General features: G+C 39.6%; 1 protein-coding gene across 1 annotated transcript in view; it reads right to left on the bottom strand.

Annotated features, from left to right (window-relative positions):
- Positions 1–2,550: 2,550 nt before the first annotated feature.
- The window catches only part of fgf11b (fibroblast growth factor 11b), a 61,830-nt gene continuing 36,437 nt past the window's right edge, over positions 2,551–27,943 (bottom strand). Inside the window, exons 3-5 of the mRNA XM_067433232.1 lie at positions 25,211–25,314; positions 8,706–8,904; positions 2,551–7,076 (exon numbers count right to left, since the gene is read on the bottom strand). Coding sequence (XP_067289333.1) covers positions 6,943–7,076; positions 8,706–8,904; positions 25,211–25,314 — 437 coding nt within the window. The 3' untranslated portion in view covers positions 2,551–6,942. The remainder of the gene's footprint in view (positions 7,077–8,705; positions 8,905–25,210; positions 25,315–27,943) is intronic.

The raw sequence follows: 27,943 nt of genomic DNA, 5'->3' as shown, positions 1-27,943 counted from the left end.
GGATCGGAATGAGGGAGCACGTGCTGTTAGCAGACAGTAATTTACATAACACCCAAAACATGACCAAATAAGGGCTTGCTGCTGTACTACATCACCTGTCTCTCCCGCCCGCTCTCTCTCTCTCTCTCTCTCTCTCTCTCTCTCTCTCTCTCTCTCTCTCTCTCTCTCTCTCTCTCTCTCTCTCTCGCACGCACAAGCCAAGAGCATGCGCAGAAAGAGGAAAAGGTGTGCAATTATCCAAACGGGTATGTTTTGTCTTGTCATTTTAATTGTAACTCATACATAATTAAAACTTTAATAGAGTCACGTATCCTTTATCTAACAGCCTAATATGTTTTAAATGTCTTCTTAAAGGCTTTTTCCCTGTGGGGAAAATCACGTTTTAATGTGTTTATATGCATAGGGTATGTGGTGTTTTTATTGTGCTTTAAGACAAACCATGTGCAAATTCATCAATCATTGCTGAATATTTTCTCCTTAAAACTGCAGTGTACCAAAGTCCCGTTCTCTACATCACAAACGTAACCAATTCCATTAATGTGAGGCAGCCTTTAGCATAGCATTAACTAAGGAACATGGTTTGTGTTTCATTAGCAACACATTTTGACCTTATTCAGAGCAGTGCCGTGACAGGTATGAAAGCCAGGCTGCGAAGGATAGACTTGCCGTGTTTTCAAAGGCATCCGCTTTATAAAGTTCCTAGATCACTTATAATATTTAAATAAACTCATGTTGTCTAGAGTTTTTTGCTGACTGAAATTTCTTGGGAAGATATTTTTGCAACACATAGTCTGACTTCAGCAACACATGAAATTCCAAAAACACATGAAATAATGTATAACCACTGAAGTGATGTAGGCCTATGTCTATTCCGCACAGCCTTGAATTCATTCCTGTTGAATATTAAAGATGGTGCTGCTGTAAATGAGGTGTTTTAGCTGTTTGATAACATAGTAAAGCCGTAGTTTCACACATAGAGAACGATACATTCTGAATACTTACCATTCTAATACATGGACTTGTAGACGAGCCTGTATAATTCACTCTTAAACTTCTGAACAATTTTCTGCTTTAAAGCTACACTGTGTGATATTTTCCTCCATCTAGTGGTGAAAAGGTATATGATCATCTAGTGAATAATAGTTTCTGTTCCTCTCAATTCTGATTTCGTTTTAATTTTGTTCAAGATTAACATGGCAATCCCCCTCTTCACATTCAACACGGTGCCATCGAGTGTTAAAACGCGAAAGGCAAAGCTTGAATTTATGGGTATGTCCCTCTTTAGCTAATGTACTTTCAAGATGGAGGGGCAGCAATGGTAGCAGCATTCAAACCCTCACCCGTATGTATTTTCAATGGCATATTATAAACTTTCGAGAATACTTTATTACTTGAAAGAAGTAAATATACATTATTGAGCACATATATTTTTGAAAGAACTAAGTGTTTTTAGCTAAAAAAGTTACACAGTGTAGCTTTAAACATATATGGCTGAATTGAGCCATTATTTCCACACGTCGTTGTGTAGCGTTTACTGCCGTAAAATTGAACAGTGGTGGATCAGGTAGTCCAAGCAGGGAGTGGAGGCAAGGCTAATATGCATATTCAAACTTAATGATAAATGATGATTATAAAATAATTTTTAAAAGGATCTTTTGTTGAGATTGTGAAAATAAAATAAAAACAAGACAGAAAGACATTTTGTTTTCTAAAACTTTCAACAGCTTTTAGTGTCTCCCTTCATCCTACAGAGAAATGGTCACCGTGCAACCACTTTTGATTTATGCCATACATTTGAAGTCTTTACTTTCTGATCATTTAACCCACATGTTGTCATTATCCCAGACAAGCAATCTGCCCTTTGAAATATTCCTGAATATTGTTGCAGCAGGAGTGCAGATCTAGAATTAGTTTCTAGGATTAGTTTTTAGTTAAACAGCAGAGGGATCTGAATTACGTTTCGCTCTCCCACGCTGAAATTCAGACCCTGTTCTGCATGTAATTTTCTCATATTAATCCATCAACTGCCAGCTAATCCTCAAATGAAGAAGCTTGTTTTAAGAGTTTGTTGGGTCTGTAAAGGCGTTCAAGACAATTATCTCTGCATGCTTAAAGGGTCTGGAAGATGATCTACGTTTTTATAACACGAGCGAGTGGGCTGTGGTTTATATTTCACCCTGCGGTATTAATTTTGTTCCTCATCTGATTAGCGAGGCTTCCTGTAATGCAGTGACATATTGCAGATGTTCGTAGGTGGCCAGCGAGAGGATTAGTCAAGGTCTGGTGACATAAAAAGGGGAAAAGTTTAATAAATACTGCGCAGAGCGAGTGTTTCGTGTGTGAATGTGTTGTCCGTGTGCAGTGTGCCAATGCTAAGTGAAGGGAGCAGAGGTTGTCTGTCACCTGTCACCTGACTGCTCACCTTTGAGTACCTGCAGCTGTCTGTGCCATCTGTTTCCTACACGCCTCTGATGTTATGCATGGAAATGTTCTAAAACACCTAAGAGCGCACGTTACACAACATAGTCCATCACACATCTTACAATAATACAAATATAACTGTTTATTCAATAATATGTAATAATAAGACACACCCCTCCCTCCTTCCAGCCCAGAGATGTATAATTGCTCTAGAAACGTACACAGGATGGCAAGTTGGAGGTCAGGAGAGGGTGCTAAGGAGATCCTGTGCTCTGTAACGGGAGTCTTTTCCTAGTATTTCCGAAGTGGGATGCATGCAATTGAGTCTTAGAACTCTCCCAGGTGTGTCGGCTTTCAGAGCAGCACGTCCGCCATGCTGGTTAGGGGCGCAGGGGGTGGCCTGGTGACCCCGGCTGTTAAGTCTATGGTCAGTCGCCTTTGAGTCTCCGCGTAGGTCTCCATGCTGTTTCATAGGGCAGGTGTGTGAAGCTCCGCCTCCAGTGGCCGTCAGCCAATCAGTCTGTTCCTGCATTCACCGTAAGATTGAGGGCAGGGCTTATGCAGGAAGCCATGTTTCATTCGGCAGTTACTGCCACACTCAGGCAAACCCTGGCTAGTGGAAGACTTTGCTTTTTGGAAGACGAGAAGATAGGGGAGAAAGGGATTGGCTTGTTTTCTTCTTTCATTTGGAAGACCTGATTAGAAAAAGGTGCGTTGGCTTTCAGGTTTCAGTTTGAGTGTTGTTTTTTTGTTTGTTTTTTTGCTTAACTTGCAAATGATGTGTGGGTGAGGAGGTCTCAAAAAGTCCAATTAGTCCATTAACGACACATCTTTAAGAAAAAACAATTAAAAAGGGGGAAAGAATATATAAAAACAAGTTTGCACAAGGGAAAATATGGCAGAGAAACAAAAACAGATACATATTTCTATTAAATATAAAAGCAAATTTCAAGGAAGTACCCATCAGTTCTTCAAAATGACATTTTCACTGTGGGTGAAATGGCCTTTAGTTGCTTCAGATAACATCACAATTTAATAAAAACAAATACAAAAGAAACTCAAATCTGTACATTTCCACAGTCCATATGGCTCACAGCAGTTTTGGCAAGACCAGGTAGTCCATCTCCCCAAAAGCACCCATTTACAGTACTGTCATCATTTTTTGATTGCATTTAATATTACTTTTTAATCATTCTTTGATTTATATACACATATTTTTCTCTTGTACACCTCTGAGATAGATAGTATTAAATCAATTTTTCTTCACAAAAATACAGCATGAAAATTTTATTAGTGTTCCCTTGATCGTCTCACTCTTTTTGCATGCTTGAATTGAGGGCAAATGAAACAGAGGGTGGACTCAATGTGTCCTTGAGAACTTGCCCTGATTTAAAAGAGAGAGAGAGAGTCAGGAGAGATCTGAGACCATAATACTAGCCACTTCACAGCAAAACCAGGTCTGGGCAGAAGAAAGAGAGCGAGATCAAGCAGGCAAGGCCCATTTGACAATACCAAAATTGGGTTTACGATCTGAATGTCACTTTATCTCCATGTTGTCTCCTCCTCCGCTGCTTTCTTGCCGACTGGATAGAGTCCCACACACACAAAAAAAACCCTCTCAGTTCATCGTCTGCTAATGTCCTCGGGTTCCTCGGTTGCACAGGGAAATTATTGCTCACAGCACTGGGCTATTGCTCTCCAGTTTGGCTTTTATTGAGTCAATCGATCGTTACTTCTCTCTCTCTCTCTCTCTCTCTCTCTCTCTCTCTCTCTCTCTCTCTCGCTCACACACACACACACAAAGCTGGAGGGAAGGTTAATAGCCACTGGACACACAGGAGAGGGTTTGGGGAGATTGCTCAGGAAATGGAGCGTGACTTTGGAGCACACATGAGGGGGCGTGTGTGCGCCGCATTCGTCCTTGTGTTCTCAACGTCTCCGTCGGGCCAGGTAACTACATCGCACGCACGCGCATAAACGTCCCCCTCCCCCGCCCTCAAAGGACCTTGTTCCTCGCCTTCCGCTCAATCAGCAAGAATTCATTCAGTGTCTAATTCACAGAACAGGATCTTGCTCTCATCATTAACACCAAAGCACACACTCTCCTCCAAGAATCCAACTTAATGATCTTCTGGTTTTGCTCCTCATAATTTAATACCTCTAAAGCCGTCTTCTTTTCCACCAGCTAACTTCAATCACTGAGCTGCCCTCAGGACTTTCAGAGTCTCTCGCAGCCAGCGAATCGTCGCATAACCAAACTTTCTCCAGACGTTCTCTTGCTACACATCACAATTCCTTTTAAAAGGAATGTTCCAGGTTCAATACAATTTAAACTGCACTTGTGGCATTATGTTGATTAACACAAAAATTCGTTTCCTTTTCAAAAAGAAAAAAAAGAAGCAAAATCTGGGTTACAGTGAAAGTAAAGGGTGCATATGGATGGAAATGTATTTTAATAGAATAGCCACAAGACATAAAAATCTGCATGTTAACATGACTAAAAAGCGCCTAACTAACCCTATTCACTTCCCTTGTAAGGGCATCGCTGTAACCTCTTTTTTCTTTTTCTTTTTTTAAAAAAGAAAACTAGAAACATTTTGGTTGTAATCAACACAATGCCCAAACGCTGCCAATTAAGTTTGTATTGAACCTGGAATATTCCTTTAACATTCAACTTCTCAATTCACCTCTCACTGAGACACATACGCGTACCATAGTTCAACATGCTAAATACGTTCTGCATCATGCACAAACCCTCACTGACATCCGCTATACATTCTTCCGACTTCCTGTTGCATTTTCCGTAATATTTTTTGCTTTCGATTCAGGACACAACTCAAGGACATTGAGATGGCCGTGCAAACACAAATGCGAATCAACAAATAACCTTTTTCACACAGAACAACAGCAAAACCTGTCAAAACTTGTGAACCTGTCACATCTGCAGCCACTCAAATCGCATTTTCCATATTCGCACCAGTCGCAACTGGCTCACAAATGATTGATATCATAATCTCAGAGCAGTTCTCTTCCCTTCTGAAGGACAAAAGGTTACCCTCTGTAAGATGGTTGACCAACTCTTTACTCAAACACACACATTGCAAACAATGTACGGAGTGTGGTGTGTGTGGACCGATAAGATGCCTGTGATTCTGGAAGTCACAGCACTTCCTCTTGGTTATGTGTCAATTATGAAACCCGGAGAAGGTCATCAGTCAACATCTCCAGGCCGATTAAAATGCCCAGACTCGACCGAACCATTAAAATGATCAACTGTGGTGTGTGAGCTAATGTATTTACACATGTGTGCCTAGACTGCCACACACACAAATAAATAATGGAAGCAGATGTTCATTTTCACATCAATCTGCCTCTTTCACACTCTAATAGACACGTCTAAACGCACACAAACACTGCGTCATTGATTGGCTCGCCACAATTTAAATTTGCATATTGAAATTTCTCATCCGAGCTGCTTGAACGAGCCGTACGTTCCCGGGAAAAGGAGTAAATAATTCAAGCAATCATGGCTGGACTCCATGTAATCCCCTGTACGAATTTCATCAACGAGCTATCAAACAACTGCCCCGAATAATCTGCACTAGTTTGCCAATGATACGGATGCTGCTCCGAGCCCACTGGCCATTAAACATTAATAGAGTCGTCACAAGAGAATTTACTTGTTTTTTCCCCTTTTTTGTGGATCTTCCAGCCTGCAGGTGTAGTCACAATTAAACCAAAAACAGATGCGTTTGGGTTGTGGATTCAATCTCAACTCATTATCACCGTCCTCAGGTCGTTGTTGAGAATATCAGTGGAAGGAATTGGAACTAAAGAGTTTTGTTAAAAGCGGCCTGATCACAAATTCTGGACGATACCATTGGTTTCCCTGGCAGTGGCCCAGAAGAAATCAGTGTACACCTGCTGACCAATAGAACTGGATCCTCCTTAAATGGACCAATAAAACAAATTTTACTGCAGTCCTTCCTATAGTTCGGATTGGCAGAGCAGCTGTTGGCAAAGTGATGGCAGGAAAAAAAAAAACGAACCAGTGAGGGTCTCATCTGTTGGAATCATTATGATATTAGATAATAACCTATCTCTCTCTCTCCCTCTCTCTCGTTCTCACACCAAAAATCTCCGTTCAAACAAAAAGCAACTGCAGGGAAAGAAAAGTCAATTGAATTCTTCAGTTAGGATATAGTTTGCATTTTTCGTCTGATACTGTGATAGAACTCAGTTTGGGCATGTGGGGGCACAGAAACATGTTTGCAGAGGATTATAGGATCATATGGTGGGTCAGGTGTCATGCCGGGTCAGTGGAAATATATACGAGCTGGTTCGACCGAGAGAGGCAGGGATTTTCCTCTCATTGCTGAGAGCCAGGAGCTGCCGTCTGATCTCGCCTCATTCAAAGGCGAGCAGCCGCTCATACAGCTCTTCCTGCCCCCATTGCATGAAGGAAAATGGAGTTCTCAGTATCAATGTAGTCCTTCACCCTCCCTGTGTGTGCCCCCTGTGCTATGAAGCATCAGCTCTGGGGGCATCTTTCCTGCCATTCTGGTGGGAGGGGGAGTCTGAAGTCTTTACGGTTTTGCGAGGAGGACTCTGCTCTGCTACAAGCTCATGCAGTGAAGGTTCCTTGTACATGGCCACTGAGAGAAAGAACAAAGACACACTGATGTTATTTAAAGCAACAACAAATGAACTAAAATAAGTTAGTGCAACTGTAAAGCCTCAAGAGTGCAACTGAAAAACCCATTTTTATTGATCACTTGGGAGGGCCATTAGCTGATGCAAACAAGTTGTTATCCAGTCTAAACTAGTACAAACTGGATATTAGCTGGTCTATGCTGGTGCAAGCTGGTTATTCACTAGGCCGGGCAGGTTATTGATTTCTTTAAGATAGTTATTGCTCCAGATTACTGCTTTAATCTGGTTATTAAGTGGTGTAATGTGGATATTATCTGGTTTTAACATGCAAGGTTATTATCTAGTATAAGCTAGAATAAACTGGATATTAGCTATGCTGATGTAAACTATTAGATGGTCCAAACAGGTTTATTAACTGCTCTAAGCTGGTTGTAAACATGGTGCAAGATGGTTATTAGCTGATCTAAGAGATCCATTAGCTAGTGCAAACTGATTATTAGCTGGTCTAGGCTAGTGTAAGCAAGTTATTAGCTGGTTCAAGCAGGTTATTATCTGCTCTTAACTGGTTATTGGCTGGTTTAAGATGGTGCAAGCTGGTTAATAGCTCATCATAAATGATCATCAGCTGGTGCAGACTGGGAATGTGGTCTAAGCTGGTCTTCAGCTGGTGTAAACTGGTTATTAGCTTCTTTAACCTTGCTGTAATTTTTTTAGTGGCTGGTTTAATCTGGTGCAAGCTGGTTATTACCTGGTTTATGCTAGTGCATGCTGGTCTTAGCAGGTTATTAACTGTTCTAAGGTGGTTATTCACTACTGTATACCCGAATAAGTTGGCAAAACTCCAAATAATTAACGTAATCAGTTACATAATTTTTAAAGGTTAAGTAATTCAAAGTTTAAGCAAGCAGAACTGTCAGATTTAAATTGTGTACTCATACATTGTAATTGCTCTTATTTTGAGTAAGATTGAGCCACATTTTTATTTAATTTATACTTTTAACCAGCTTTTAAGTTTGTCTAAATTAAAAGGAACAAGTTCATTGAACTCAAACCAATGAAACAATTCAGATTACTTCAAATATGTCAGTTTTGTTAACTCGATAGAAAAATTACTCTAAATACTAATAAAAGTTAATTTGATTGAACTAAGTTGTTTAATTTGACTGTGCCCTACTCAAACCAATTAATTATTTAGAGCGTTAGGATTTACAGTGTGGTGCAAGATGGTTTTAGCTGGCATAAAGGGTTTTTAGCTAGTCCAAGGTGGCCATTAGCTGGTCTAAAATGGTTATTATCTGGTCTAAGTTTATCCAAGTTTGATATTAGCTGGTCTATGCTAGAGCAAGCTGGATGTTAGTCATTAGTCAGGGCAAGCAGGTTATTAGCTTTGCTGATTATTAGCTGTTTGACCAGGCACCATGGTTAACCACCGTAGGTTTGTTACCAGTCCAAAATGGTTTACTAGCATATCACCTGCTTGGACCATCTAATGACAAGCTCAAACCACGACTAGAATGTTCTTAAACACAGTTAACATTTTAAGATAGATTCTCCATAATGAAATGTCATTCTCTGCTAATCTATATTCTGCATGAGAATTTTTCTCAAGTTAATTTAAAACCTGATCTAACCTTCGATGACTTTAGGTAGGAAGTGTGCAGCCGCTTTAGTCTTCTTCACGCGGTTGCCCTTCATTACTTGGCCGTCCCGGTTGATGCCAATGTACCACGAGCGTCCCGACTGGCTTTGGCGGTACAGCATGGAGGAGTACGTCACATAGTAGTTCTCAAACACACTCTCTTTGAACTTGCACTCGGGGTTGAAATGCTCCTGCCAAAGAATGAAAAACACAAATATGCTAATAAGCACAGAGTTCTGAAATGCATGCACACACAGTACAGGCCAAAAGTTTGGAAGCATTAATATTTGTAATGTTTTTGAAAGAAGTTTTTTGAGCTCATCAAGCGTGCATTTATTTGATCAAAAATACCGATTTTTAAAAAAATATTGTGATATATTATTACAATTTAAAATATTTGGTCTTCAGTTTATTATACTTTAAATTATCATTTATTACTGTGACGCAAAGCTGAATTTTCAGGATCATTCCTCCAGTCTTCAGTGTCACATGATCCTTCAGAAATCATTCTAATATTCTGTTTTATTATGAGTGTTGGAAACAGTTCTGCTGCTTAATATACTTGATGAATAAAAGGTTCAAAATAACTGCATTTATTCAAAATAAAAAAACATTTTCAAATAATATAAATCTCTTTTACTATCAATTTATATCAATTTAACACATCCTTGCTGAATAAAATTATTGATTTATTTCAAAAAAAGAAAGAAAAAAAATGACTGACCCCAAATTACTGTGTATCTTGTTGTTACAAAAGATTTCTATTTTTAAAACATTTGCTCCTTTTTTTATTTTATTTTTACTTTTTATTCATCAACGTATTATAAAAAAGTATCACAGGTTATGAAAAAATATTAAGCAGCAGAACTGTTTCCAACTTTGAAAATGATCCATCATATTAGAATGATTTCTGAAGGATCATGTGACACTGAAGACTGGAGGAATGATACTGAAAATTCAGCTTCACAGAAATAAATGATCATTTAAATTATAATAAATTGAAAACCAATTATTTTAAATTGTAATAATATATCACAATATTTTTAAAAAATTCTGTATTTTTGATCAAATAAATGTAGGCTTGATGAGCAGAAGAAACGTCTTTCAAAAACATTACAAATAGTAATGTGTCCAAACTTTTGGCCTGTACTGTAGGTGACCAAGTAAGCATGTTGCGAACAGAAATAACATTATGCCATATTTATGATTGGTTGGGCTGCGTCTATAGAGGGATAGGGGAAATCTCATTGTGGTGTTTTTTTTAAAGCAATGTTCTCCAGAGAGCAGGAGGTAGATTATACTACTCATCAACTGGACATTCATTTGCATGACTGATGAACTTTACACTGTCCCCAAAGGTACTCTGAGAGTAGAGAAGCGGTGAGCTCCACTCATGCAAATGTACACATGCAAACTTGAAAGCAGAACCCACAAATCTACAGATACTCAAAATGTCTCGATCTAAGATGAAGAAAAATACACTCCGTTTCAACCTAAAACCTTAATTTAGTTGATTCCGAACATAACCTCGCTGTTCCCATTCATCTCCCTTATGCTAAGAGCCCTTCCCACCAATCCAAGCTGCTGTAGCCGGGTGACTGTAACTAGGAGCGACATGTATACATCTCTCTTAGTCTTCGTCAGGGTCCTTGCCCTGTCAGAGAGCAGACCCAATCAGTAGGATTGATTTACTGAGGGTAGCCAAGCAGAAACGGCTGACTGAAGCCTTTCGGCAAGCCACCGGAGACGGAGAGATTCGGACAGAGTGAGGGAAAGAGAAACGGAGAAGATGCTGAGGTCTCGAAGGGGATGAAAAGGCCAGGGAGTTTTTCTTCCCCAATATTATCAAGCAGCTTGAGTGAAAACTAGCGAATACAACCAAATTTCTGCCCGTCTGCTTTTAGTCTATGCAACATTCAGGATTTTTTTTTTAGATTTGTCTTCATCAGCTCTCTCGTTCTTTTTCTTACACTTATTTTATCCAACCCTCCCGTCCTCCCTCCCTCCTGGCTTATGCATCAAACTAAGCAGCTTTTGCCTCACGTATTTGATGTCCTCACAATCTCACAGACGGAGGAGATCAATAGATGATCTGCCTCATGGAATACTAATAACAATCTAATCGTGTGAATCGAGTTACCATGGCCACCGTGAAGGACATCGTCACCACCAACCTCACATTTTCAAGTTCAATCTTCCAATATGTGACCCCAAAGTTAACATTGACTTATTACTATGCATGCATCACATCATAGCTTGTGGTGGTACACTCTTAAGACATAAAGAACTTGATCTCTATCCTCTCACTCCATCTAAGTCATTTAACATTTTGATGCCATAAAACTCCATGATGATCTCCTCAGGACAGACCCCCTTTCTAAAATATAAATGTAGTTATATATTTGCAAATATAAACATTTATTAATACTATTGTGAAATTATAATTATAATAATATTAATTGTGATATTATAAAGACAACAAAATTAAATAAGCATTTCCAAAAAATTATTAATTTATATGCCTTTTATATTTTCATTGATTAAGCAAAATGTTATTATTAATATTCTCTAAAATAAAAAAGTATACCTATGGAAGCCCGTTTCTGCCACAAAAAAAAAAAAAAAGAGTAATTGCTACTTTTTATCTCAGAATTGAGATACACAATTCTTTTTTCAACCTTTATAATGCTTTTTCCCACAATTATAAGATATGAACTCCTGATTGAGAAAAATACTTTTTTTCTCAGTCAGAATTGTGACTTCATGACACGCAATTGCGAGTTTATATCTCAGAATTGTGACTTTATAACTTGGAATTGCAAGGGAATTGCAAGAGAATTTTTTTTATTTAGTTATTTTTTATTTAGTGGCAGAAACGGGCTTCCATACATACCTGAGATGAACACTTTAAAATATTTTTATGATATATAAATATAATAATTCTATAATTAAAAGTCTATATAAAATATAAATTATTACAAAAAAATATTAAGTATTATAAATGTTATACTAAAAACTAATGTAAGATTTTTTACTAATGTAATGTAAAAAAAAGAAAAACAGAAAATGTACTGGTAGTTTTCTGCCATGACAGTCATTTCTTACAGAAATTTCCATTAACCCTTAAAACACAACCTAATAAAATGCATAATTCAAAATACAGGTAAAACCAACACAGAAAATACCTTCATATATACAATACATTGTGCCCAAATTTCTTTCTTTTTTTTACAGTGTAGTGCTATCAATGCAATAATAACAGATAATCTCATGATTCATGAATCTTTAGAAATGAATGGTATTTAATAGTAATATTATCAAATTTGGAAAATAACATTTCGATATCTTAAGTGCACATATTGACAGTCCTGAAGATATATTTTGTCAAATCCTTTTTATTTTCTCTGGTCAACTTTTCATGGTCATCCTAGCACCTTTTGCACCCCCTGGAGGTCCCTTGACCTCAGTTTGAAAGCACCTGACCTATGACTAGATTTTATTTATGCGTGGGAGAGTTTTCAATGAGTAGCCATGATTACAGCCTTAAATAAAAAGCTAATCCTTTCGCTCTGACTCTTAATGAAGTTAGACAGCCTCCTTCAGCTTGCGTATCCTGGTGGAACGGGTTGGAATGACGTGGAGAAAAAGGTAATATCCGGCCTGCGTGTGGAGAATCTTTATTATGCCGAGCAGCACTCTGACCTTCCCCTCGCCACACCCCCTCTCCTCCCCTTCTCCTCCTCCTTGCTGCCTCCCTCCATTTCTCTCTTTTTGCATGCGTCCCATTGAATCTGTTTCACTTGGTCATAAAGTAAAAGATTTATTATCTGAAAACATGCTTCCCTCTCTGCATATTCTCTGATGATGCCAGTTTGAACATCCTTAAAGGGTTAGTTCACCCCAAAATGAAATTGATGTCATTAATGACTCACCCTAATGTCGTTCCACACCCGTAAGACCTCCGTTCATCTTCAGAACACAGTTTCAGATATTTTATATTTAGTCCAACAGCGTATCTAAGTGTAGGCACATTATACTGTCCATGTCCAGAAAGGGAATAAAAACATCATCAGAGTAGTCCATCTGTGACATCAGTTGGTTAGTTAGACTCTTTTGAAGCATCGAAAATACATTTTGGTCCAAAAATAACAAAAACTATGACTTTATTCAGCATTGTCTTCTCTTCCTTGTTTGTCATTGTATAATGTTGCTTGAACTTTTAAAGATTTTTTAATAAGAATATTAAATTTTTTCTTTGATTTATTAAAGTGTGAACTACACTTTCAAACAAACATGCAGACTCGACAAAACATGTACCCACACACTCCACAGCGACCACGGGACCCTGAGCTATGACGTCCTAATCCAAGATGTTGTGCAAAACTTCTTGTCACAGCTCTTGGTTCAGAGAGCATGAAATTGACAGACGGAGGGTGTGGGATACGACTGCTGCTGTTTCTATCTCTCGTTGAAGTGAAGTTAATGACCTTGTTACTGCCACTCTGCAAACTCAGAAACACTTTACTCGGGGGCAGTTTACAGAGCCCGCTCAAGTGCTACAGAGAGCAATCTGCAATGTTCCACAAGGCCTGTCACACCTTTAACGGCCATCACAACAATAACTAAAAGAGGTTTAAGAGTGACATAAAACTGCCAACGACAAGAAAAGCATACGTTACGACAAGTTTTAAACTCACTTTAATGAGACCATATAACAAGCTTTTTACAAAGTTTTGCAACAGAGCAGCTTTGAAATTTTCTTGAAATTTTAAGACCAACGTGACCTCTGCGTCCATTAGATTCTCAGCAGGAAGTTCTGGAAACGTAACACAATGCTGGAGACACGGTTGAATAATTGATATCAATTATGCTATTTCAAAGACACATGCATTATTCAGTGAAACTTTGTATTAGTCCCAAATCCATGACTACAGCTATAGGCGTTGCACTGAGACAGGAAGTAGACGGAGAAATATGCCCTTCATCCCAAGATCATGCGAAACACACGAAACAAGCATCTCGGCCACAAAGGAACACTGGGAAATCAAAGTTACAACTCAAGCTATAAATGAGTGCCATGCTTCCTGTGAGTGGGCCTATGGCACTGGCGGAGAACGGAAAAAGAAAGAGAGGAGCTGGATAGCCAGCAGCAAATGAATTATGTGCATGCTGTGAAAAAAAGTGTTGTATTTGCAAAAGATAAGCTTTTAGTATCTTATTCAGTGAAACAAGACTTTAATTTCAGATATTTAATTGGCCATCAACCAAGCGCTGCAGAGATGATGCCATTTTGTAGGCCAACCCATTAGTGGTTCTGTAGGATTGAAAATGAACAAAGACATTTGCTTTACAGTTTTAACCCCCATCTTTCTTACCACAAGGGCATTTTTTTAATTGCTAAAGACAAATAGATGTAGGCCCAGATGTGTGTATATTGGGAGTCTAAGAATTGTCACACTTTTATGGTGGGGGAAGTTGTAATTATCTGATTGGTCAGATTGAATGTCTTACATTTGGGTTTTAGTCACATGATCAAGGAAGGCATAAAAGAATATTTCAACTGTTGCTCTGGCTCTGTTATTCTCTGTCTCTCTCTTCATGGGGCTTGCTCTCTGTCTCTTCTTTTCGCTGGGGCTTCTTTGCTGGAGGTGGGAAGCTCCAGGGTGTCCATGGCAGTCTCCTAGGCCGACCAGGGTGAGCCTTGGCCGGTCAGAGGGGTCAAAAATCACTGCAATGGTTCAATGGAAGTATAAAAAGCTCCAGGAAATGACAAGCTGGTTTTCTGAAAATGCATCTCATTCTGATACACCATTCTGGGGCGGTAATAAAGTGAAATACACCCTGGAGGAAAATATCGTCACTCTATAGAAAGCTCTCCCACATATTTTGCTCTTGTAACTGCGCTTATTTCCGTCGTTGGTATAAGTAGCAGTCGGTGGTAATGGACGAGAAATGTACAGTTTTCTACAATCTTGCTGATAACATTTATTTAGTCATTCGGCAACCCTGCAACCTCCACCACTGTAGGTGAACCATACTTAGAGACAAAATGCACTTCATTAAGAGTCAGAGACAAAACTGGCCCGCGCAGTTGTCTCTCCACAGTGTTATTATAGTTTGCTGGCTTTGCCTCTTCTGTTGGAATTTTTCCACACGTAAATTCTGACAAATCAAAAAGCAGTTTAGGAAATACGCCATGGCCAATGAGTGATGTGGATGTTGTCACATGCCTGCGTTTTGATTCGTTTCAACTGGTTCGAACCAAGCCTGTAGTCTCCCTCTCATTTACTGAAGACGTCATGATTGACAGCTGAGACTGATGGCTTCTCTGAGTGAAGTTGTCACTGAGGCACTAACAGCCTTTTTTCGAAATTTTTGGGAGCAGATTGGAGCTTTAGCTTCAATTTCTACATTTTCATAACTGTTTATTTCACACCAACATAATTAATTGTTCTGCATCTGCGAGAGTGTGGGCGGGCTGTACTTCCTGCTCTACTTCCTGCGTTCTACTGCGCAACTCTGGTCCCGAAATCGCTACTGCGCAGACTCGGTCCCAAGATGTCCGCGCCGTGCAGGCCGCTTAAAAGCTTCAACTCTGCCAAGCGGAAACAGATGATGTCGAGTCGTCCATATTTTTTTACGGTCTATGGTTCAGACCAAAGCAATCAGTGTGGTGTGAAAAGGAACCAAAAAAGCTGAAAAATGCAACAATGTATAATTGTTTGTCCTTGGTTCAGACCAAATGAACCGAACTAGAGATGTGAAAGCACCCTGAGAAATAGGTGGTGTAGTAACGGTATTAACCAGCAGGGGCTAACTGGTCCACGCTAACCCTGCTAAACCCTGACACTTTACTTTCCACACCGGATCTGATGGTCTTGCCAAAAGTGGCCCCTAAAGTGCTGTAATCTCTGTTTGTATGTCATTTAGGGCCAGTCTCGTCCATGATCATATCTCAATATAAAGCTCCTTAGTGGGGCTTATGTTTCATGTGTGAGTTAGTGTGTGTGTGTGTGTGTGTGTGTGTGTGTGTGTGTGTGTGTGTGTGTGTGTGTGTGTGTGTGTGTGTGTGTGTGTGTGTGTGTGTGTGTGTATGTGTGTGTGTGTGTGTGTGTGTGTGTGTGTGTTTCTACCCAATATGTTTACGCCTTAGGTAATCCTTGTGCTTGAATGTGTGTAATATGTCTTACAACAGCGACATCTATGTGTCGCTGTTGTAAGTTTGTGTTCAGCAGATGTTCAGTGACATACAACATTACATAAGTCTATAAAGCATGCATGGCTACATTAGGAAACATCAATGGACGGATAAAATGAAAGCAGGCGAGGCCATAATCAATTTACGCTCTGCCTACGGTGACGTTTACTGGTGGTTGTGCAGCTGGTGAGTGTGGACATGGCTATTCCAAACCGCTGATGGCATTTATCTTTGTTTTGAGTGATGAATGGAGGGTCCCTGTCAATAAGAATTATGTTATAGAATGTTAGATGGCATCTCCTCTTTAATGAACGACCTGAAACAGGAATGTCATTAGGGGAGACAACCAGGAACTATTACTAATAAGCCTGTGGCAAATAAAATGTACCTCATTTTTAATTGTATGTAAAGTTTGGCACACATTTACAGTATTAAAATGCTGACAGCATGTGTACTAAAATGTAAATGCTTTACATTTATAAAAATCTATTAAGGTTTAACAATTAATCAAATGGGTTGTTTGTAATTATAAAATTAGATTAATTAAATATGTTTAACACCATCCCATTTATTTGTTAGCCCATTTACCTAATTTGACTTCATGCTTTGTTGCGTAATGCTGAAAGATTGATCGGAACTGTTGTGACCCCAATGACAAATTTGAATCTGCAACGAGTGGAATGCATTCACTTTTCAGGCGTGTATAGTATGTATGGATGGTATGTGCATTTTCTGATGTACTAGATTTCCCCAAATGCTCAGTAGAACACAGCATGAGATACTGTATCCCACTGTGAAGTGCACTCGACATGACCTTTCCATTTCCAGTGAGATGAATAAACTGTTAGATAAATCAGCTGTTAGTGACTCATTATTTGACTGCCACTGAGTACAGGCATTTTTACACAAAATTGGATTACAAATATCAATTTTAATACAGGACATGCAATGTTTTACAACGTATTGAACTACAGTTAATTATCAAGGAATGAAAGTGTTCATACTCAGCAGCATTTTGAAGTCTTTAAGTGGCCTCCTCAGTCCCATGACCCTAAAGCCATTGAAAACCTTTGGGAAATTATAAACTTGAATTGTCATGCAGGTCTTCCAATAAAGATCAACTTTGGGAAGAACTTGAAGGCCCACTGAAGTGCATTGACGTAATTTCCATTAAAAATGGAAGACAGGGCGGGACATATAGAACAGTTCCTCCCCTTGTTTTAAATAGCCAATGGTATTTAGTTTATATAGCTTGGTTTAAATAGTTTCGTTTAGCTTGGTAAAGCTGCAGTTTCCCTCCTCCATATTGCTTTAAAATACAGCATTCTGTGTGTGCAGTATTCAAATGAGTCCCATATATTTTCTGGCCTGCTTCGTCTATGATCTTGTCTGGCTATCACCAAACCAAGCTCAATTTAAAATTGAACATTTGTCTGGGGAGTCTGCTCTGTATTTTCTACTGCACAAGAGGCGTGATCAACGAGCATTATTTTAATGGCTCTGTACGCAATTGGATAGTCATTCAACCAATCAGACCACAAGAGGCGTGATCAATGGGCAACGACCCATCATTTCTCTATCTGTCAGCGTGTTAAACCCGCCAATAGTGTACCAGTTGGATAAGCCAGTCTGTGATTGGTTCCTGCAAACGTGTAACAGAAGCAGTAGAAATTAATGTACAGGTTTCCAGACTGTTAACCCAGTCTATCTATGATCCGCTCTGTGCTACCGTGTCTCTGAAACAGATCGGACTATGTGTGGCTGCAGCGGTTCGTGTGACACCAACGTGAAACCAGACTTGGTTGAACCAGAATTGGTGCTGGTTGAGGAGATTCCCCCCTTCTGTATATGTAAAGCGCTTTTGGTGTCTAGAAAAGCGCTATATAAATGTAATTATTATTATTATTACTATATTTGCCTCAATGGAAAGCATATTTATGTCTGAAACATTCCATATCCCATAGTGCACTAAGTGCCATTCATATGTCTATGTCTCACCATGTATATGTCTATTTATAATGTAGGGGACAGCACGCTTTAGATTCTAGAGAGCATTTGATTGGACAGAAAATCGAAGATGAGTGATGTTATCACTGTAAGTTTTGAATGCTTATATCTTCTAAATGCAAATTTTGTCATTGTTTTTGATCACAATAGCTTATATAAGGGGTCCTTTAATAGGATGTAAAATACAGTAGGCCTGTTGTCCCCAGAGTGTGTATGTGAAGTTTCAGCCCATAATCACCCACAGATAATTTTTTTAGCATGTTAAAATTGTCATTTTTTTGAGGTTGAGCAAAAACGTGCCATTCTTGTGTATGTCACTTTAAATGCAAATGAGCTGCTGCTTCAGGCCCCCTTTCAAGTAGAGGGCAGAGCTTCAAGAAACTCTGATTACCTCACGCAGACACGCACAGAAAATGTCAGAAACTGTTCAACCTTTTATGTTTCAACTGGAGTCGACAATGATGGAGAAACTCATGAAGAAGTGACAACATGTAGAACGCAACAGGACGTTTCTGAATAGCTGATGTGGAGTTAACTATCTTAACAAGTCATCGATTATCATGTTCTGTTATGATAATCTATGAATCGCACATATGGGAAGATGCACAGAGCCAGAGAATACATGCAGAATGAAGATAGAACATGTATAGTTTAGGTTAATTATGGTTATAACTTATTTTGTCATCTTGCTTTTAGGACATGCTAGCTAACATTTATGTTACGTGCTATATTGCAATGAATGTGAAAAGCGGATGCAACAGCTTGAGCAGACTCTCAAATGTGCTCTACTACAACAACTCTTCTTCTCAACATGGCCTTTGTTTTTGTGTTTTCTGGGGGGCAGGGTTTGTGTGAATGTTATGGTTATTGATGTCACTGACACGGGAAGAAGCTGGTTGCAGTCCCTACCAACCGTTAATTGTAGTTCTTAAAAAGTGATTTATTTAAAAGGAAACATCTCCCTTTGCTTTGAATTTTAAGCAATGTTTTGAGCGATGTTAAGTCAATACCCAGAAGAATGTCTGCTGTAATAAAAAAACAACAAGGGAGAACCAACAAAATATTAATAACTGATTAGACTGTAGTCAATGTATGCAAGTTTTTAGTTTTTTCTATGCCTTTTTGCATAATAATAAATAATAAAAAAACGATATTTAATTTTATGCTGGAGTTTGACTTTTTTTTGCCAAATAATTTTGTCATTTTAATACCTTAACCAACTTTGGTGTATTCTTCTTCCCAGTATAACATACTCCTCATATTTTGATTGTTTAGTAAGTGTCATTAAAAGCAAATATTGTGCAAATATCCCCTACAGACATCACTTAAAAAGGTTCAAGAAAGTTCAGCTCCAACCAGTTGTCAGAGGACATGGAAAGATTAGTATGTCTCTAAACTAAACATAATATATCATACATATTAGTGTCTATCAACACATTCAAATATACCTACGAATACTAATGAGATCACCTTGAACAAAGACAGAGAGGCGACAGAATAACAAGATTCTCAATTGAAGGTTAAAAGGGTTCATAAGGGGGCTTATGGGAAATGGAGGCAGCTTAAAATGCCGCAGAGGGTTTATAGGGATGAACAGCTACAATCTGCAGTTCATTACCTGCAAGGGGGAAGGAGAAGATTACTGAATCACTTACACTTCTGTCTCTGTCTCTCTCTCTCTCTCTCTCTCTCTCTCTCTCTCTCTCTCTCTCTCTCTCTCTCTCTCTCTCCGTCCCTCGTCAACTTGTGAGGGAACGCTGGGAATGAGGTGTGTTTGGAAGCAATTGCATGTACTACATCTACTTTGGATTCATATCGGTTTCGTCTCTGGCTTTTCATTTACTTTTACCCACCACATGTCTAAGGGTGTGATTGCATCTCAGTGACGGAAGCATTTTGAATCTCAATACCATCTGTAGAGGAGAGAGTCTATAGAAACCATTTATCAAACCTAAGATAAAGGCACCACGACACACACTATACACATCTTGTCTTAGGTCACACCATCACACACACCCACATATGCACCTATTGTGCTCAGGCAATGCCATTATACTGCAAGTTATTTGGTAGAAACTTTGTTTGAAGCGAGTCGTTTTAAATGGAAGCCTGTGTTGTCTGAATAATGGCTGATCATGGCAACAGGCCCATAACTATTTCTGTCAGGAACCTTACAACTGTGTCAGCGCCTCCCACTCCCCATATCGTTCTCGTGTTCTCTTTCTCACCCTCTCTCACTCAGCCCAGGAGGGTTTTTCCAGAGCATATCGTCTATAAAATGGGTCAGGACGGGACCAGGCTCTATTTTTATCAGGAAGCCATTTTCATAACTCCACAACAGGTATCTCATAGACCTCGATGCCCACATAACCGTAGACCAATAGTGTGGAGGTTCCCTCAGCAGTCCATTCCCCATCGCTCTCCAGGGCTACACAACTGCTGCCTGGATAGTTAAATATGCAGAACAATGAAGGCTGCTAATATAACATCATATGGGTTAAATTATGTTTTTTTTTTTTTTGGAGCTTGACAGTTACCATCCATTAGTTTATGAGAGAAGCTCAGGTGGGCATGGAATTCAATTTCCACCGCGATTGAGCCCTGGACGTGGGAATCCATGGCAGTCCCCCAGGCCGACCAGGGTGAGCATTGGCCGGTCAGATGGCTCAAAAATCACTGTGATGGAGCTCTGGAGGTGAAAAGCTCCAGGGTGTCTGTCCCAGTCCCCTAGGCCGACCAGGGTGAGCCTTGGCTGGTCAGATGGGTCAAAAATCTCCCTGATGGAGCTCTGGAGGTGTGTAGCTCAGTCCAAGGTGTCCCCTATAGGGCCCAACCAGGGTGAACCTTGGCCCGTCAGAGGGGTCAAAAATCACTGCGATGGAGCTCTGAAGGTGAGAAGCTCCAGGGTGTCCATGGAAGCATCCTGGAGTAAATTACTCCTGAAAAGTAAAACTAAGTGCAAAAAGCCAAACATGGCAAGAGCTTTATGCTCTCCAACCTCAGTCCTGGGCACAGTCAGATCTATTGTCTCTAGAGGTCAATTGTAAAAACATATACATGTAAAAATATCATATTTTCGTTGGAAGAAAAAAATTATAATGACAGAATATTGGGGTTCCCGGTTTTTGACCAATTTCCACTCTTAAAATTACACTTACTTAAAGATAAAGGTTCCTTATTGGGATCTATGGTTCCATGAAAAACCTTTGTCACCCATGGAAACTTTTTATTGGACAGGTTCGTTAAAATGGAAAAAGATCAACATTAGATCGTGCATTGAAATGTTCTTCACACTAAGAACAAGAACTAAGTATTTTTAAAGGTTAGGGAATGCAAAATGGTTCTTCAGTGGCATCATTGCGAAAGCCCACTTTTGGAACCTTTAGGATTCTAAAAATCATTTTTGATTCAGACTGTTATGCTAAGGAATTATTCAGACTTTTTGTGACCCATTTGATCAATTACCTGAAAATAATCGACTCAAAGGAACAATGTGGTTGAAAACAAATTTTGCTGGAATGTTTCTTTTTCATTAAACAGAACAAATAAAAATAAAAAAACACTACATCTAATTCTAATTAGGGGATGCAAATAACCATCAAAGACAACTTTCATCAGATCTTAAGGGTTAAGGACTTCCAAATGTTATTTTGGCAGTTAAGAGTATTAATAATATATAAAAAAGTAAGGTTACATTACCATAAAACATCTGTTCCTTGCATGCGCCGTCCAACGTAAAATACTAAATAGAGAAAGGAGAGTTCTTTGAGATAGCCAAGACATTTGTATTTTACAGATGTGCCATATTCAAAAGTAAATGACAATGGCATATTATCATAACTGCAAATTTTGTGGATTTTAACCTTTAAAATCATGCAGCTGAATGGCCCCTTCCAGATTTGACAGTGCATTTTAAACCTTAATGGTCATTACAGGCTTTGCACCAAATGCTGCATGAGGACATGAAGAATTTCTGCCCAAGCGAATGTATGAAATCCATTATGTGGCAGAAGAGCACAATCCCCGAGGCAGCTCGTCTAATTTACGTTGGCTTATTACAATGAGATACTTATAGAGCTTGACAATATAGTGGCATATTATGAATGACCTTCTCTTTAGCTGCAGTGAGGAGGGGAGGGGAGGGAAATGGGAGCATGCGGAAGGGGAAAAATGCTCCGGGGACTGAGGTGTTTCCCCATTGGCTGTGTCCTCCGAGTCTCTGAGCCTCTCTCACACATTTGTCTGTTCCGTTACACGCGCTTTCTCTAAGCTGATGGTTATCAAACACACACTTGCACTCGCATTTAAACCCTGATGTATGCTTAAACAATCTAATGCACACACATACGCACTGGTGACATAACGAAACCCAGTATGATTTCCTGCATCCAGATGCCAGTTAAGCAGCATTGTAAACATAGATATTATTCCTAAATTAATCCGCTTACGTAACCCCCCTGACATTGATTAAAATACAAAATTTTACCCAGAATTCAATGTAATGTTCTCCAATTCGACTGTAAGCGAATATGTTGTTTGTTTGAGTGCCATAGACTGAAATACGGAAAAGAAAGGACAAATTCAGAGGGTTACAGTAGCATGGAAAGGACACATCTGTTAAGGACGAGTCCTAATGAAATGAAACAGACAAACCAGACCTAAGACATGAAAAGGGGAAGGGAGAAGGGACCGTTTTAGGATGGCAACACCGGGCAGGGTGTCCCAAAGCTCGCAGCGCATCGGTAAGCTACACAGGCTCTGAATTAGAGTCAGTTGCCTTTGAACCAAACGCCGCTCTCCACTTTCTGAGAAGAAAATCCCCTCATTTCTCAGTTCACAGAAAGGCAGGAGACAAAAGCTCTCTCATCCTCACATTCTAATCGGCAGCTCTGGGATGCACACTCGCACACACACATATGCACAGCTTAACAAACACACTCAATATCTCTCTCTGAGAGCTGTCTCATCACACTCTCTGTTCTCTTTATCCTGCTCTAGCCGTGACACAGTCTAAATATCTGCTCCACCTTGCCTGCTAATGCTGCTGCTTTCCACTCTACTCCACATCAAGCACAATTTGGGTAATTGGTCACACTGCATGGGCTAATCCCTTGTTATTGTTTTTATTTTTATAGGAAAGATTGACCTTTGGGAGCAGTAATAGCACATATCCAATAGGGCTATGTAGGGTATAAGGAAAATGAGGATTTGCAATGTTTCCAGAACCAAAAGAGTTTTCTGATATTCTCTAAGAATGTATACTTTTAACAACGTCAGGTTAATCTTTTTAAAATGTTTTGTGGCTAAATACACTACAGTTCTGTTTGGGCTAAGTAATTATTTTAAGCAAGGATGCATTAATAATCAGTAAAAAGGTGACATCAAAGACACTTATAATGTTAAGTTATTCTTTCTATGTTATGTGTAAACTGTATATTTATTGAAGAAACCGGACAAATTGTTTCACGTTTTGCACAAAAATACTTTTTTTCAACATTGATAATAATAATAAATGTTTATACTAATATATATATATATATATATATATATATATATATATATATATATATATATATATATATATATATATATATATATATATATATATATATATATATATCCAATTCGGCTACTTGAGGGCTGCCTCAAACCTGCTCCAACACACCAACCTGATTACCGGGTTTAGGTGTGTTAAATTAAGTCACACTCTGCAGTATAGTGGCACTGCAGGAACAGGATTGGACCCCCATGATACACTATATTGCCAAAAGTTTTAGGACATCTGCCTTTGAAGACAACGCACATTAACTTTAATGAAAAGTCCCATTATTAATCCATAGGGTTTAATGTTCCACCCTTTGCAATGATAACAGCTTCAACTCTTCTGGGAAGTCTTTCCACAAGGTTTAGGAGTGTGTTTATGGGAATTTTTGACCATTCTTCTAGATGCGCATTTGTGAGGTCAGGCACTGATGTTGATCGAGAAGGTCTGTTTTGCAGTCTCTGCACTAATTTCATCCCAAAGGTGTTCTATAGGTTTGAAGTCAGGACGGAAGTCAGTGCAGACCAGTCAAGTTCCTCCACACCAAACTTGCTCATCCATGTCTTTATGGAAATTACTTTGTGCACTGGTGCGCAATGATATCGGAATAGGAAGGTGCCATCCCCAAACTGTTCCCACAAGACTGGGAGCATGAAATTGTCCAAAACATCTTTGTATGTTAAAGCATTAAGAGTTCCTTTCACTGAAACTAAGAAGTCAAGCCTAACCCCTGAAAAACAACCCCCATACCATAATCCACCTTCCACCAAACTTTACACTTGGCACAATGCAGTCAGGCAAGTACCATTCTCCTGGCAACCGCCAAACCCAGACTCATCCATTGAATTACCAGACAGAGAAGCGTGATTCATCACTCCAGAGAACACGTCTCCACTGCTCTAGAGTCCAGTGGCGGTGTGCTTTACACCACTGCATCCAACGCTTTACATTGCACTTGGTGATATAAGGCTCGGGTGCATGCTGCTTGGCTATGGAAACCCATTCCATGAAGCTCTCTACGCACTTTTATTGACCGAAATCTGAAGGCCACACGAAGTTTGGAGTTCTGTAGATATTGACTCTGCAGAAAGCTCCAGACTTCTGTGCATTGCGCGCCTCAGCATGCGCTGACCCCGCTCTGTGATTTGGTCACCCCCTTCTTGGCTGAGTTGCTGTTTTTCCCAATTGATTCAACTTTGTTATAATACGACTAAAAGTTGACCATGGAATATTTAGTTGTGAGGAAATTTCACGAATGGACTTATTGCGCAGGTTGCAACCTTACATGGTACCACGTTTTAATTCACTGAGCTCCTAAAAGCGACCCATTCTTTCACAAATGTTTGTAAAAGCGTCTGCATAGGTAGGTCCTTGATTTTATACACATTTGGCCATGGAAGTAATTTGGAACACCTGAATTCATACTTTTGGCAATATAGTGTATAAACAGAGAAGTTCAGCACCACAGAGAGCATCCACAATCTTAACATAAACAAAGCCTGACACTTTCAGCACCAATGAAAGAGTCTTCACCGTCCTAATTACGCCATCTTCTTTCACACCAGTTTATTTGGCCAAACTCTTTAATATGAGGAGGTAATTAAACTGTCTGCATAATTATTTACCTCTCTAAAAGCTGCACATCATCAATTATCTGTGAATCATTATTGTCGAGACACATAGAGGGCACCTGCATAATTGTTCTAATTATGATAATCATCAATCCTTTAAAGAGCATTCAGTCACTTACAGAGGTGTAGAGATATCCCTCGCTGTTCATGCCCAGGTAGAAACCAGTCTTCGCTCCCTGAATCGCCACTATCCGCAGACCCACAGGAATCAAGTTGAACTGTGCTGTAGGATGAAATCAAGAAATAGATCAAATACTTGATGAAGAATAGCAAAAATTGTCAGAGAGAATGGAAAACACAGGTTGAAAATTGTGGTATTTTCCTGTCTAAGTACTTGGGCAGAATAAGCAGCAACAAACACTTTTTTTGCTTTTCTTGAGAGGGACAACGTGGCATAGGATGAAACAGGATAACAGTGATGAAGACGAGAACGACACAGAATAGAGGATGTAAAGCTGACAGGTATGGCAAAGATAATGGAATGAGGTGGGGGAAGGTATCCAGTAGGGACTATCTGTCCTACGTCTGTTGTCCTTGATAGAAAGATGGATTGTATTTGATATGGATAAGAACATCACTGCTTCTGAGAGATAGCAGAAGATTAAACATGCAAAATAAATGGCGATGAGAGGGAGGAAAAGACTGAGAGAGATATTCCCTCACAGACTAAGGAACACTGGATAAATATTTCGACAATTAGTCTTCAGTGAGTTTTTCCAGCCAGAGTTTGACAGATATATGACGGTATGTAATTGCTGTCGGACATTATTGTAACAGTTTAGCACCATCAAATTCACCTCATTGGGCGTGAAGTGTTTAGGATTCATGTCAGAGCGGCCTGTCACAGTGTTCATGGGACGCTGCAGTAGTATGGTTATTTAATATGTGCAACAGTCATTTCAATAGACAAGCGTGACATGTAAGCTAGTCCTTGACAATCCAGGCAGGAATGTGCTACGCTAGCGCACCCTGACAACTGCCATCCCAATAAAATACTTCTCAATCTGTTACACACACACACACAAAAAACTCACATAGAGCTACATAAGGCACAAGGGCTCATGACACATCACATTCTCTCTCCTTACTGTCTATTTCCCTTCATGAACAGCATGTTATGGTGACTCATCCTAAAAAAAATGTTTACCATTGAGACCTCAGGTTGAACCTGTACGGAAGAATTAACTTCCAGGAATACCAAGATATTGGGTTAACTAAATATTCTTCAGTGGTTCTTTGCAGAAACTTAAAGGGTTAGTTCACCCAAAAATAAAATTTATGTCATTAAAGCTAGGGTAGGTAGAAATGAGCTAAACACTTTTGTCCAAATTAGTTTAAAGTTTATTTATATGGCAATACATAATTAAAATGTAAGTTCTCTGAAAAAGAGAGTATAAAAATCAAGTGACTCTAGACTTTTTAATCTGCAATAAACACCACTCATTATTTTCGTTCGGGACGAAACAAATGATTGGCTTGGGCGACAGTCACTATCTCTCGCTACCATGGCAACCACAGTTTTTGCTACAGGTTCTGCCCACACATGCGCGCACCCCTAGGAAGAGCAAAATCATTCAAAATGCATGGTGCAGGGTTTTGCTGTCAGCGAAGGCAAAAAACGCAAAAAAAAAAAACAAGGAAGACAGTAGGCCTACATGTAAAGGCAATGCAGAAAAAGTCTTTGGATAAACAAAGAAGTCAAACGTGAGTAAATATCAGCGTGGCTTTCCAACGATGTCGAGAACTGAGGGACCTAAAAGGGCTGAAAAACGACTCATTGCTGGCTGTATTTCTGCTGGAATACAGAATCCGTTCATCTTCAGAATACAATTTAAGATATTTTATATTTAGTCCGAGAGCGTATCTAAGTGTATGCACACTATACTGTCCATGTCCAGAAAAGGAATAAAAGCATCATCAAAGTTGTCCATCTGTGACATCAGTTAGTTAATTAGAATCTCTTGAAGCATCGAAAATACAAAATTACAACTTTATTCACCATTGTCTTCTCTTCCTGGTTTGTTTTCAATCCTCAAATAAAGGTTCAAACGGTTATGAATAAGCGTACTGATTCATGATTCGGATCGCGTGTCAAAATGCCAAACTGCGCGCTTTACATAGAAAGGGGGAATCTCCTCAACCACCACCAAGCATCCACCTGGATGATGCGACGGCAGCCATATTGCGCCAGAACGCCCACCACACACCAGCTTATGGTGGAGAGGAGACCGAGTGATGAAGCCAATTAGGATATGGGGATTATTAGGACGCCATGATGGACAGCGGCCAATGGGCAAATTTGGCCAGGATGCCGGGGTTACACCCCTACTCTTTTTCCGAAAGACATCCTGGGATTTTTAATGACCACAGAGAGTCAGGACCTCGGTTTAACGTCTCATCCGAAAGACGGTGCTCTTTGCAGTATAGTGTCCCCATCACTATACTGGGGTGTTAGGACCCACACAGACCACATGTTGAGCACCCCCTGCTGGCCTTACTAACACCTCTACCAGCAGCTACCTGGTTTTTCCCAGTTGGTCTCCCATCCAGGTACTGACCAGGCTCAGCCCTGCTTAGCTTCAGTGGGAAACCATGCAGTCTTGGGCTACAGGGTGATATGGCTGCTGGCAAAAATCATGTGACACTGGCGATTCGAATCATGAATAAAACAGTGGTGTCAAATCCTGCTTCATGAGGGCCACTGTCCTGCAAAGCTTAGCTCCAACTTGATTCAACACACCCACAATTTTTCAGTGTGCCTGCTGCCTCATAAGACTTTGATTAGCTGGTTCAGATGTGTGGGTTGGAGCTAAACTCTGCAGAACAGCGTCCCACCAGGAGCAGGTTTGGAG

Source organism: Pseudorasbora parva, chromosome 23, assembly GCF_024679245.1.
Source record: "Pseudorasbora parva isolate DD20220531a chromosome 23, ASM2467924v1, whole genome shotgun sequence".
Taxonomy (NCBI): Eukaryota; Metazoa; Chordata; class Actinopteri; order Cypriniformes; family Gobionidae; genus Pseudorasbora; species Pseudorasbora parva.
The sequence above is the reverse complement of the archived record's forward strand: the minus strand, read 5'-3'. Positions and strand labels throughout refer to the sequence as shown.